This window comes from Nicotiana tabacum, chromosome 7, assembly GCF_000715075.1.
Source record: "Nicotiana tabacum cultivar K326 chromosome 7, ASM71507v2, whole genome shotgun sequence".
Lineage (NCBI taxonomy): Eukaryota > Viridiplantae > Streptophyta > Magnoliopsida > Solanales > Solanaceae > Nicotiana > Nicotiana tabacum.
Window position 1 is genome coordinate 8,864,596 of NC_134086.1, and position 13,059 is coordinate 8,877,654.

A 13,059-nucleotide genomic window follows, 5' to 3' on the forward strand; every position below is an offset into this window, starting at 1 on the left:
TGAGTCCATAAATTTTTAGGCGGTTCGAAACCCGTCATCCGTATTTATGAAGATGGCGTGGACATTAGTACACGAAAAATTTGAAATCATCCTGAATTCCTCTTTTATGACCCTAAAACGCCAAAAAACGAGGAACAGTCATGGCGAAGTAATGACTATTGTTCATTAGGTCGTTTCTGATTGGCACATCAAAATTGAGGTGATTCAGAACTCGTAGCCCGAATTCATCATAATGACATGGATATTAACATGTGAAAATTAAAAAATCATCATATATTCCTGTTTTATGCCCCTAAAACACTAAAAAAATGAGGAACACTCATGGCGAAACAATGACTATTGTTCATTATATGTTGTTTCTGATGAACCTACAAAATTTAGGTGATTCAGAGCCCGTCGCCCGAATTCATGAAGATGCCGTGAACATTAACAACACGAAAATTAAAAATCATCTCGAATTTCTATTTAATGGCCCTAAAATACTAAAAGTAAGGTAAGTAGATAATAAAAAGAATGTGAGAAAAGTAAGCGAGTAACGGAAAAAAAGGTGGGAAAGATAAAAATACTCTAAGTATAAAGGAGATAAAATTTTAGGACTTTGATATTTATGTTACAATTGATGTGATATTTTTTACTTTTCGAGTTTCAAAATTTAGGACAATATACTTGTACATACAATCTTTACATTTTTCGAAATAAAACTTATATATTTACATATAAATAGTTTAAATCAATAGTTAATAATTTTAAATATTTAAAAGATATATAAGAAATTATAGTAAAAAATAAATTCTTTGATTCTGGAAATTCAAATGCCGCTATAACCTCCACCTACGACCGTTAGGTCTTGGGTTCGAGTCACCATGGAGGGGAAGTGTGGAAACACTATAGATCCTACTAATTTAGGAGGGGTTAAGAAAAAAAAAAACGCCGCTATAAAAAATGAGAAGAAATATATTTTACTATAAAATCAATATTTCAATATTCAAAAACAATTTCTTTAAAAAACTTAAACCAAAATTGTTCAAATTTGCCTTCCTTCTCTGTTTCCCCAAAATGGTCAAATCACTAAAACCTTAAACCTTGTCAAAACCCTAAACCTTAAACCTTGTCAAAACCCTAAACCACAAACCCCCAAAACCTTGTCGAAATCATATTTCTCAACAAAATGGGGAAGAATAAGAAACAACAAAAGAATCAAGAAGAATTGCTAAAAACCTTAGGAGATTTCACAAGCAAAGAGAATTGGGACAGTTTCTTTACAATCAGAGGTTCCGATGATGCATTTGAATGGTACGCAGAATGGCCTCAGCTCAAAGACCCACTATTATCTCACCTCAACATTATTCAATTGTCAAACGACGTCGTTATTACAGCAAAAGAAGAAATTCAAATTCTCGTTCCTGGTTGTGGGAATTCTAAGCTTTCTGAGTATCTTTATGATGAGGGGTTTGTTAATATTACTAATATTGATTTCTCTAAAGTTGTTATTTCGGATATGTTGAGAAGAAATATTCGGTTAAGACCTGGTATGAAATGGCGTGTTATGGATATGACAAATATGCAGGTACACTACATAGAGGAAATATTACTTTTTATTTGACATTTTATAGCTTTGACAAATTAAAAGATTTGATTTATTTTTTCTAGTTAAATTTAGATGGTAAGTGTGTGTCTATAGTTTTGGAGTTTTTGAGTTTGCAAATTCAGTTTCTGTGAGAAGGTTTGTTTGAGTAAAATAGTGGAAACAAGTTTAAAAGCAATATTCTTTCTGAAATAAGTTGTTTTTTTTAATGCTTGAAGACTGAGGAAATCCAAAAATTAGTTTTGAATTCATAGTCGAATTGTGCCACTTAAATGGGATGTAGAAACTAGAAAGTGTAATTTTGAAAATAATAGAATGTATATCATGCATTTGCTGTCGTCAAGAGGTGAACATACTTGTTATATTTAAGCAGTAGATGAAAGAAAAATGCCCAAAAGGTACCATTTGGTCATGATTTTAAGCTTTCCCGTGTATTTTGGGGTCAAAGCATGCTTCTTTTGGAACCAGGAGGATATTTCGGAAAGAAATTGAGTAATGCTGGGATTTTCCTTTTTTTTTTTTTGGAAAAAAAGGAAGAGAAAAATAATCAAATGTTGTTACTGATGGATGAGTTTTGTGAACATAAACAATTAGTTGGATCCTGTTTCTGGTGCAATGTTGCTTACTTGTTAGCTGTTTGTCAACAATGCTACTTCATTTGCAAGATGTTTCTGATGTCCAAATGGTTTTCTATTTTTTGGATTGTATTCTTTTCTTAACTATCGTTTTTCTGATTTAGTTTGCAAATGAGAGCTTTGGAGCCATTCTCGACAAGGGAGGATTGGATGCTTTAATGGAGCCCGAGCTTGGATCAAAGTTAGGAACTCAGTATTTGTCTGAGGTGTTCTAAAAGCAAATTTGATTATCATTATTTCGCATTATACTCATTTGATGTATGCTCTCGATATGATATCATTTTCTAATAGTTGAATGATCATCTCCATTGTGTTTTGACTTGTGCCGAAATGTCCTTAAACTGACCAGGTTAAAAGACTGCTGAAAGTTGGGGGGAGATTTATTTGCCTCACTTTGGGTGAATCTCATGTATTAGGTAATCAAGATGTGTCCTGACATATTTCTGCATTTTGGTTCCTTATTATTCAGTCTATACCTGCTACTATTGTCTATTATAAATTTGTTCGAGAATGGACATTCAACTGCTTGCTCCTTCTTCTGTTAGGTTTACTCTTTTCCAAGTTTCGGTATGGGTGGAAGATGGGGATTCATCCTATTGCTCTGAAACCATCTGATAAGTCGAGCTTACAGACTTTTATGGTGGTAGCCGAGAGAGATAATTCTCCTTCTTTGTGCCAAATATTCTCATCTGTTGATCAGTCATCCTTTGGTGGTCCAAAGAACCAGGCAAAGGCTTTCACCCCCTTCTGATCTTTTTAATTACTAAGAATGCTTATATATTTTATGCGATGAGATCTTAAATGCGATCCTATTTACATTACAGGTTCATGGCCTCTTTCAAGCACTTGAAGATGAAAATAAAATTCGTGCAGATTATTCCAGTGGTTGTGATGTAATGTACACACTAGAAGACTTGAAAATTGGAGCTGAAGGGAATCTGGCAGAGCTTAGTCCAGGTCGTAGAGTTCAGCTTAGTTTAGGTGAAGCTGGGGTTTCCCTATTCTGTTACAGAGCTGTGCTTCTTGATGCTCGAAAAGATTTTGAACCTTTTGCATATCATTGTGCTGTGTTTCTTGTTCCAAAGGTCTGTATCCTCTACCATAAGTCTCTCTTATTCCTCTGCGCACTACTATCATTCGTGTGCATCTGTAGATAGTTTCCATTTTCATCAAGCTGCTCATTAAAAAATTATATTTTTCCAGTTTTTCAGTTGACCCCTATTTTGGGGTTTCCTTTTTCTCTTCGGGTAGCTGATGTGCTATCGATGTATGAAGAAAAGCTTAAGACTCCCTTTAGTTTCAACTTCAATATCCTTATCTGACATGGTTCACTTCTCAATGAGTTAAAAATTGACACTATTGGATAAAAAGATGGGGCAGATATTTACTTTTTGATTTTCATCTAGTTAATTTTTTTGACAAGTACAGTATTGAGAACCTCTCTGTAGATGGATGATAATATTCTCGGTAACGGAAGCTGACATAACTTTGTGTTGCGTCATGGAATTAAACTGTAGGCCTTAAATGGAAATGAAAAAGAAAATGAACTAGTGACCTAATTCTGACATTATTTTGGTATGATAGTAAGTTTTTAGGTCATAGTTGATAGTCTTTTTTTTGAGATGTATAAGAATTTAACTGATGCTTAGAATTCAGGCTCGAGCTTGTGAGTGGCTCTTCTCTTCAGAAGAAGGACAATGGTTAGTCGTAGAAAGCTCAAAGGCTGCTCGTCTAATAATGGTACTCACTCGTTAAATTGTGTGTGCTAACTATTTCTGTTATCTTTGTAAGATTCTGATGTAGTGGATTGTGTTTTTGTAGATTTTGTTAGATTCTAGCCATTCCAATGCCAGTATGGATGACGTCCAGGTGACTTTTGCGACATTTCATTGATATGTTGTTTTGCCAGCTGATGTAAACAGTGGTTTTCCGTCAACTTATTTGCATATTTCTTTTCCTTGTTCAGAAAGATCTGTCTCCTCTGGTAATGCAATTGGCGCCAGGAAATTGTGGTGGTGAAGCTCAGATACCGTACGTTACTTTTCATAATTTACCTTTGGATTTAGCCATCTCTCTTTCATTTATATTAAACAGGTTTTGAATTTTAAGGAAATTTCTTGAATTTCAATTTGTGTAGTTCCTTTATTATCCATTACCCAAATACGGCTACCCAAACATAAGGAGTACCATAGGAATAAATTGATCAATTCAACTAGTTTTTAGTGCAGTTTGCTTGCTATTCAGAAACCCTTACTTAATTTAACAAATAAATGTAAGTCTTTAGCAACAAATGTGTGTTTCTATTATTGAGAAATTTGGTTACAGAAAATGTAGTTCCTTTAAATATCTGCCTTACTAAGATCTTTTTATCCGGTTTGTGCTTTTCTCAGTTTTATGGCAGCAGGTGATGGAATCAAGCAGCAGAAGATTGTTCAAGAGGTCCATGAAAAGCCTTTTAATCAATTATCATTTCGTTATAACATTGTATTCTTTTTATGACTATTCTTATTGCCCTATCCATTTCTTTTGGCTGTCGTTCAATTCTTTTTCTTCAGAGGAAGTTGAATAGGAATTAGTGCATAACCCATTATATCTTTTAAACGTTTTTGCTTTATGAAAAGTTTTTCACCTTATGTTGTAATCTATTACCTGCTCCATTGTCTTCTGTAGATCACATCTCCCTTGACTGGTCCAATTACTGTAGATGATGTGATCTACGAGAAAGTTGATGACAATATTAGCCGTCTCTTTCCATCCGAGGATGTGATATTTCGTCGACTTACTTTTCAAAGAACTGAGAGTTTAGTTCAATCTGAGGCTGTTCTAACAAGAGAAGGATCACCGAAAACAGTCGGTGATATTAATCAGAAGAGAGGCCAATCTTCAAAACTTAAGAAAAAGGGAAATCAGAAAAGATCTGGATCTAATATCTCATCCTCTGATGGTAGCTTTACTTTCCTTCATAAAACCTTAGCTGCATAATATTATGATTGCTTTTAAGAACTTGACTGCATTATCTTATTTTTCCAGCATCATGTACTACTTTCCTCTAGCCATTGTTGTCTTTATCCTTTAGATGACTTGTTTTGACTAGAGGATAGATTAAAAGAAAAAAAAAGGCAGCCAGGTGCACGAAGCTCCCGCTATGCGCGGATCCGGGGAAGGGCCGGATCACAAGGGTCTAAAGTTTTTCTTTCTCACTCCTTATGTACTTTTTTTTACTTCATCCATACTTTTTACTTTTTCTGAAGTGTGGGGCAAACAGTGCCCTCTACTTCTACTTCTAACTAAAGGCGAACAACTGGCCTTCGATGGCTTCCTTATGAAAACATAAATTTTTATTTGGGTAGAGACGGTATCTCTTTATTCTTCGTGATATTGACCACATTTCATCATTCGACTCAAGGAGAAAAAGAGAACAAGATGGGGGGTGGGGGTGGGGGGGGGGGTGGGGGGCTTTCGCAATTCATTGGTAAATTGATTTTGATTCTCTATTAACCAACAATGTGGAACTATTAACATGGAGTAGATTGCCCATGGAAAGGAGCTTACTCCAAGATCTGACTCCGCCCTATTGTACGCAGCCTTACCCTACATTTCTGCAAGAGGCTGTTTCCACGGCTTGAACGAACCTATGACCTCCTGGTCACATGGCAGTAACTTTCCACGACTAGTGGATAGATTGTTTATAGAAATTTGATATATGTTACTCTGTTAGATGGAGTTAGAGGTTATGCTCAAAAAAAGATGTAGAAAAGCAAGAATTTAAAATTTGTTAAAAATTCGTCAGATGAAGACCAATATTGCATCTCTTTTATTATTTTGGATACATGGCAATGAAAAACTTTGGCATTTCATGAAAAAGTTAAATAATTGGAAAGTAATAATTAGTAGGGAGACAATCTTCCACAAGGAAACATCTTTTTTTTTTTTCTTTTTTTTTTTGACTTTGCTTTTTTTGTTGGAGTGGTAGTTGCAAATGACAAAAGGGAAAAGGAGAAAATACGAGTTGGCTAAGGGGAAGGAGGACAATTTGATTTTACTCGTCACATTTATTTAAAGCACTCAATTATACATCTGAGCTTCATTATGACCTGCAATTATGCTCATTCTATCACAGGATTGAACGACAATTTGAAAGTTGACCACAGTTATTTGGCCAGCTCCTATCATACTGGAATCATCTCCGGTTTTACATTGATATCTTCTCATTTGGATAGTTTGGCATCTACTGGAGGCATGGTAAGAAGTACACTTCTCTATTTTAGTACGGATAACCTGTAGTGTTTTAAGCAGTTCAAGAAATGCAGACGACCATGCTTCTAGAGTTTCTGAACTTGTAGTTTCTTTTTAGCTTAAAATGTTGCTCTGCAATGAAAGGAGAAAATTCCTTAGTTCTTTGGGCTGTGCTTATTTGTCAAATAAGTGCAGATTAGTCTGATAGAGTATATGTCCAGTCAACCTCGTTGATTTGATAAATTCTTACCGTTTTCTGACAAAATTTAAAAATGCAGATTTTATTTTCTTTTATTTTCAAAAGGGAATCCTGGTGTCAGGTGTGATCGCTAATTTTAAATTCTGTCTTCATTGAACACACCAAAATGCACAGTCACCCACCAACCCACGGATTCACCTTTAGTTAGTCCTGTCACCATAACATCCCCTTCTCTTAAGCATTTGCATGAGTGTGCCTGTTGGGTTAACACGTCCTTTAAAATCCATATTTAAAAGAACGTAACGTCTATGCATTAGAATTTCTCTTCAGTAACTTAAGATTCATGATATGACCTATCTTATGTGAGCTTCTAGTCCATCTCGGAGGTGCGCATTGTACTTTAGGCTAAAGCTGCAATTGTTCATTTTTCAGTTGAGATCTCTAGTAATTGGTCTTGGAGCAGGATTGCTTCCAATGTTTCTATATAAGCACCTCACGTTTGCAGAGATCAAGGTAATGTATGTTTACGCAAATGTGCCGCTATTATTTTGCTTTCACTTCTTTCCTGTGCCATTCACACCTTTAAAGTTCCAATTTGCCATCTATTGTAAATTGTCTGTGACTATGCACATGAAAAAAAAATGTTAAAGCAGAACTTATTATGAAAAAAAGAAGGAAATAACGGCTGACATGCTAAGTAAGACAATGTGGAATTACAGACATTTATAATTGCACTAGTTCACAGCACCCATACATGATACATGTCCTTGTTACTTCAAATTCATAATTGCACCCTCATGTACTTGAGGACATGCACAGTAGGACCTAAGTTTGTACATCTATGTGTAATCCACATAAGATTGTTGTTTGTATTGGTACAACTAGAATATTGAATTATTTAATCACATGAGAAGTTTGAAACACATTGTTCCATGATGTAATGCATTAGAACAGACTTCATGTTCTGTTGATTTAGTGCTCAAATTAGACATAGAAACTATGACTTTTGAGGAGGTAGTTATATCTTGCTACAACTTTTCGCTAACACTGCCTAATCTGCACTAAAGTTGTGCATACATAGTATTTAATTTTCGCCAGAAAATGCTTGAAGATGGCAAAGTGCCATGATTTTGGAAGATGCATATAGCAAAGTGAAATGTTAAAGAGTTTAAATGGCAACATGACGACCATTTTAGTATGAAAACTCCAACTGAAATAAACCTTTAGATTAGTTAAGGGTAATCTTTATATTTATTTTTCTAAGTTATATTTGTCTTTTGTTATTAAATATTTTTCTATCTTGCCAAACTGGCTTATAATGCGATTCACAGGTGTTGGAGTTAGATCCGGTGGTTCTAAATCTTGCTAGAGACTATTTCGATTTTAGAGATGATGAACGATTAAAGGTAGTTTGCAATCTTCACCCCACCTTTTCTTACCGTCATTACTTCCTCCCCCACCCTCTCCCTTTTCCCCTCTTTTTCTTATTCTTCGGTAAGTTAATCATTAATTGCAAGTATAGGATGGGATCCAAGAAGCATATTCATTCAAGATCAACTAAGATTTTTAATCGATGTTTGATTCCCCTCGGTGGCTACATTTAAAATGACGAGGCAAATAAAATAGTTTAATTTAGAGGTTTAATAAAGAAAACCTCTCTCTCTCTTTTAAATGTAAATCTTGAGGATGATTATGCCAGGATTACCGTACTCTGTAGTAACGCGGCTAACACCTTATGATTAGGGTGGGGATCATTTCAAGGTTTTAGCTATGAGAGCACAAAATGTTTTCTTATAGATAATATAAGAAGCCTAACTTAGAAGTCAGATGCTTGTAAGAACTCACACCAATGGTCACCTTTCAATTTCTTTCATGGTGTTTCAGGTACATATTACCGATGGTTTAAAGTATGTTAAGGATCTAGCTTGTGCAGTTACTATATGCGATGAAAATAATCTTTCTGAGGCAAAGGTCCCTTCTTCCAACGGTAGTTCCATTTTGTCCCATGCACCACTTAAAAGCACTGAAAAAATCGACATGCTCATTGTTGATGTGGACTCTTCAGACTCGAGGTAAATGGGCCTATTCACCATACATTTCTTCTTATATTCATATTTCCTTTTTCGCTATAGCACCAACTTAAATAGCAGCTATTCTTTAACCTTTTCTCTTGTTGGCAGTTCCGGTTTAAGTTGTCCAGCTGCAGACTTTGTAGAAGAGACATTCCTTATGGCAGCAAAAGGTTCTCTTTCTGATCAAGGTCTATTTGTCATCAATTTGGTATCGAGGTCACAAGCCATCAAGGATTCAATTTACTCCAAATTAAAGTCGGTGAGAACTAAACTTTTCCTGACACGAGTTTGCGAATTACATAGTAACTCTCAGTCCTTCAAAGAATGCATGTTATTATTATTATTATTATTATTTTTGGTGAAGGCCATATTAGCTGTTTGCACAACTTTTAGTTGCCATATGGCATATGATTTTGAATTTTGCTGATGTACCCGCTGCCCAACTTCCATATATTAGTGCTTTCTACTGGAAAACGGATCACTGATACTGCACATTCTAACAGTTAGCCACCATCCTAGAGTTTCTTTTGGATACAATTAGCTTAAGTGGATGTCAATAAGCGCACTGCATAAGACAATTTGATCTGATTCAAATTGTGTGTTCTTTTTCCAGGTATTTCCTCACGTCTTCCACCTTCAGTTAGAGGAAGATGTCAATGATGTTATCTTTGCTCTAAAGACGGAGACATGTGCTGCGGAAGATAGATTTCACGAGGCTTCTCAACAACTCGCAAGATTATTAAACCTAGAAAACTCTTCATGGGGCCAAAATATAATGGAAACTACTAACAAGATCAAAAGGTTGAAATGATTTATAGTTTGATGCTATAAGAAGCTGCAGTCCATTATCGATACTGGCCATTACCATGCCCGTTGAGGCTACCAATGGAACAGCATATTTCTTCAGCTTAACTTCTTTGTTCTCTATTTTAAGTACCTCTACACTCAAACACAGATTGATATTTTCTTGCCTTCAGATCTAAGATCAGTATTAACATTGATATGTACATTGGATAAAATCTTATTGTACTTTTGCTGTAAATTGCCTGTCAAAAGTTTATAAGGTGTACATATGTAAGTCTTGTTATTTAGTTTTCTTGTTGTACTCAAGCTTTAAACTTGATGCTTGGGTCAAGGCCTAGATTCTAAAAGGACTGAAGGAGAGGAAACTGTTCAAGAATAGAAGTCGGTTTAAATGTAACAAATCTACTACTTACCTGCATAACAGTTGGTATCAGTTATTATCTCTGGACTTGTTAAATTTTTTGGGTAATATACATGTGTGAATTTAGGATTTAAGCTCTATGGCATCAATTGTTTAGAATTTTAACATTAAAATTTATTTTGTTTTTACATATGTAGGTTTAGATCTACTATTTGCAGCAATTTTGGAAGGAAAAGGAGAGGCGTAAGATATACCCTAATTTGTGGTATAAAAAGGTTTTTAACAAATTAACAAGATATCAACATCACTTGTATGGAGAAGAAAATGGAGTCTGAGAACAAAAAGATAAGTAAGATTTCTTCCTTTTTTTAACTTTTATTCATTAGGTTTTGAACTAGAAGGAAAAAGGTATAAAGTTCATTGTACGAAATAAGGTAATTATATCGCAACTGGAGTTTCATCGACAAATCATGGAGAGAGATTAAAAGCATTCCTTTGCAATTGAACATCGAATGAATGAATACATCAATTTGTGGACTTTTGAAAATAGTCGACAAAGAGAATGGGAGAGTCAAACCATTTGCTTAATAATATGCAGTTATTTAATTATCGTAAAATCCGCATGTCCAATGATGTGGAGATTTTATTCATTGTGAAGAGCAAGTCAGACATATTCACATGCTTTTGTTATGATGTCACGAACAAGAATTGGAGAGTTTGAAATCGAGGGAATTCCTGCAAAGACTGTTTATAGTTGCGTTGAAAGCCTCTTCCAATTGACAGAAAATTGAGATACTTGTCGTTAGGGGTGTTTAAACAACAACAACGACGACGACGACCCAGTATAATCCCACAAGTGGGGTCTGGGGAGGGTAATATGTACGCAGATCTTACCCCTACCCCGAGGGGTAGAGAAGCTGTTTCCAGGAGACCCTCGGCTCAAAAAAGCAACAGGAACCGATATATTAGTACCATAAAAATGCATAATAAAATAACAGCAATATAAGAGATATGAAATACAGAATACGAAATACGAAATAGATGGCTGGTATAGTAAAACTAGCAGGTAAAGCCCTGCATCAATAGACGACCAATTATATTCTTAGTCTAACTCCTAACTGGCTAGTCTCACTCTATTGTGCTGTAGAAATATTCACAAGTTTCCACTAACCTACAACCTTAATGCTCGACCTCCATAATTCTCTGTCAAGGGCCATGTCCTCAGTAATCCTAAGTCGCGCCATGTCCTGTCTGATCACCTCTCCCCAATACTTCTTAGGTCGCCCTCTACCTCTCCGCGTGCCCACTACAGCCAGTCGCTCACACCTCCTCACCGGTGCATCAGTGCTCCTCCTTTGAATGTGCCCGAACCATCTGAGTCTTACTTCCCGCATCTTGTCCTCCATGGGGGCCACGCCCACCTTCTCTCGAATATCTTCATTCCTAATCTTATCCATCCTAGTATGCCCGCACATCCACCTCAACATCCTCATCTCTGCTACTTTCATCTTCTGGATGTGTGAGTTCTTTACCGGCCAACATTCAGTTCCATATAACATGGCAGGCCTAACCACTGCTCTATAAAACTTACCTTTTAGTAACGGTGGCACTTTCTTGTCACACAAGACTCCCGATGCTAACCTCCACTTCATCCACCCCACCCCTATACGGTGTGTGACATCCTCGTCAATCTCCCCGATCCCCTGAATAACCGATCCAAGGTACTTGAAACTACCCTCTTGGGAATGACTTGAGAGTCAAGCCTCACTTCAACTCCCTCTTCCGACGGCTCAACTCCAAATTTGCACTCGAGGTATTCCGTCTTCGTCCTGCTCAACTTGAAACCTTTAGACTCAAGAGCATGTCTCCAAATCTCTAGCCTCTCGTTGACACCGCCTCGTGTCTCGTCAATTAGAATAATGTCATTAGCAAATAGCATGCCTCATGGCACCTCCCTTGAATATGATGAGTCAGTGCATCCATCACCAGGGAAAATAGGAATGGGCTGAGCGTAGACCCTTGGTGCAACCCCGTAACAACTGGAAAGTGTTCAGAGTCGCCTCCTACTGTCCTAACCCGAGTCTTAGCTCCAGCATACATGTCTTTAATCACCCTAATATAGTCAACCGGGACCCCTTTATCCTCTAAGCAGCTCCATAAGACCTCCTTAGGAACCCTATCGTATGCTTTCTCCAGATCAATAAACACCATATGTAGATCCTTCTTCCTAAAAATATATTTAGGGGTGTTTAAACCGAACCGGAAAACCACACCAAACCGAAAAACCAAATTAAACCGATTAAAAACCAGGACTAGGTTTGGTTTGACTTGGCTTGGTATTGAGTAAAAAAACCCGAACCAAACCGACATATAAATATATAAATTTTATTTATATTTTTAAGACTTTATAGTGATTTTTCTTTAGAAAATGTAGAAATATTTGGGATCCTCTCATGTATTAACTTCGAAAGCGTAAATTAACGAAAAATTATTGTTAGACGACTAAGAAAATAACAATCATGTGTTACTAAAAAAATTCTCCCATTAAAATATTTTAATAGATCATATGTTTGTCAATTTTTTCCATATTTACTAAACATATATTCACTTATCAAAGTTTTATCTATAATTTTAACAAAGTAAGATTGAAATAATATTCATGTAACAAAGAAACCCGACAAAATCGGACCAATCCAAATCGATATAATTGGTTTGGTTTGGTTTTGATAAAAACCGAACCAACCCGATCCATGTACGCCCCTACGTGTCATCACTTTTAAGCATCAGCAAGGCAAATTTCAAACTCAGAAATTTCAAATTTTGGTTCCGCTTACGCTTGCTCGCTCTTTTCGTTTTTAGGTTGTATAAAAATGCCTCTTTTTATTTCTTTATTGTCCTATTAGAATCATTTGCTAATTTCCACTTTGTTTAATTTTATGGGTGTCACAATATAATTTTCATATATAGGAGCTGAATCTTTACAATCTCTTACATTCTAGTATAAAATATAATTGATGTATGTACCAAAAAAAGATGTTGTGACTACTTTATTCACTGAATTATTGAAAGAAAATTTTGGTGCAGCTATCCGTTGAACATACAATTTTGTTTTTGCTGTCTCAAGTTTTTATGTGTTTAAGTTCTTGTACTAACTAAAATAAGAAAAA

At 35.8% G+C, this 13,059-nt stretch overlaps 1 protein-coding gene across 1 annotated transcript; it reads left to right on the forward strand.

Annotated features, from left to right (window-relative positions):
• Positions 1-1,043: 1,043 nt before the first annotated feature.
• LOC107785081 (uncharacterized) lies at positions 1,044-9,754 on the forward strand. Its single transcript, XM_016606308.2, has 16 exons — positions 1,044-1,567; positions 2,325-2,426; positions 2,570-2,636; positions 2,766-2,947; positions 3,045-3,305; positions 3,877-3,960; positions 4,042-4,089; positions 4,187-4,251; positions 4,611-4,659; positions 4,891-5,164; positions 6,341-6,462; positions 7,088-7,168; positions 7,987-8,061; positions 8,540-8,727; positions 8,836-8,986; positions 9,341-9,754. The coding sequence occupies exons 1-16, from the start codon at positions 1,169-1,171 to the stop codon at positions 9,536-9,538; spliced, it is 2,346 nt and encodes a 781-aa protein (XP_016461794.2). The 5' UTR covers positions 1,044-1,168; the 3' UTR covers positions 9,539-9,754.
• The last annotated feature ends 3,305 nt before the right edge of the window (positions 9,755-13,059 follow it).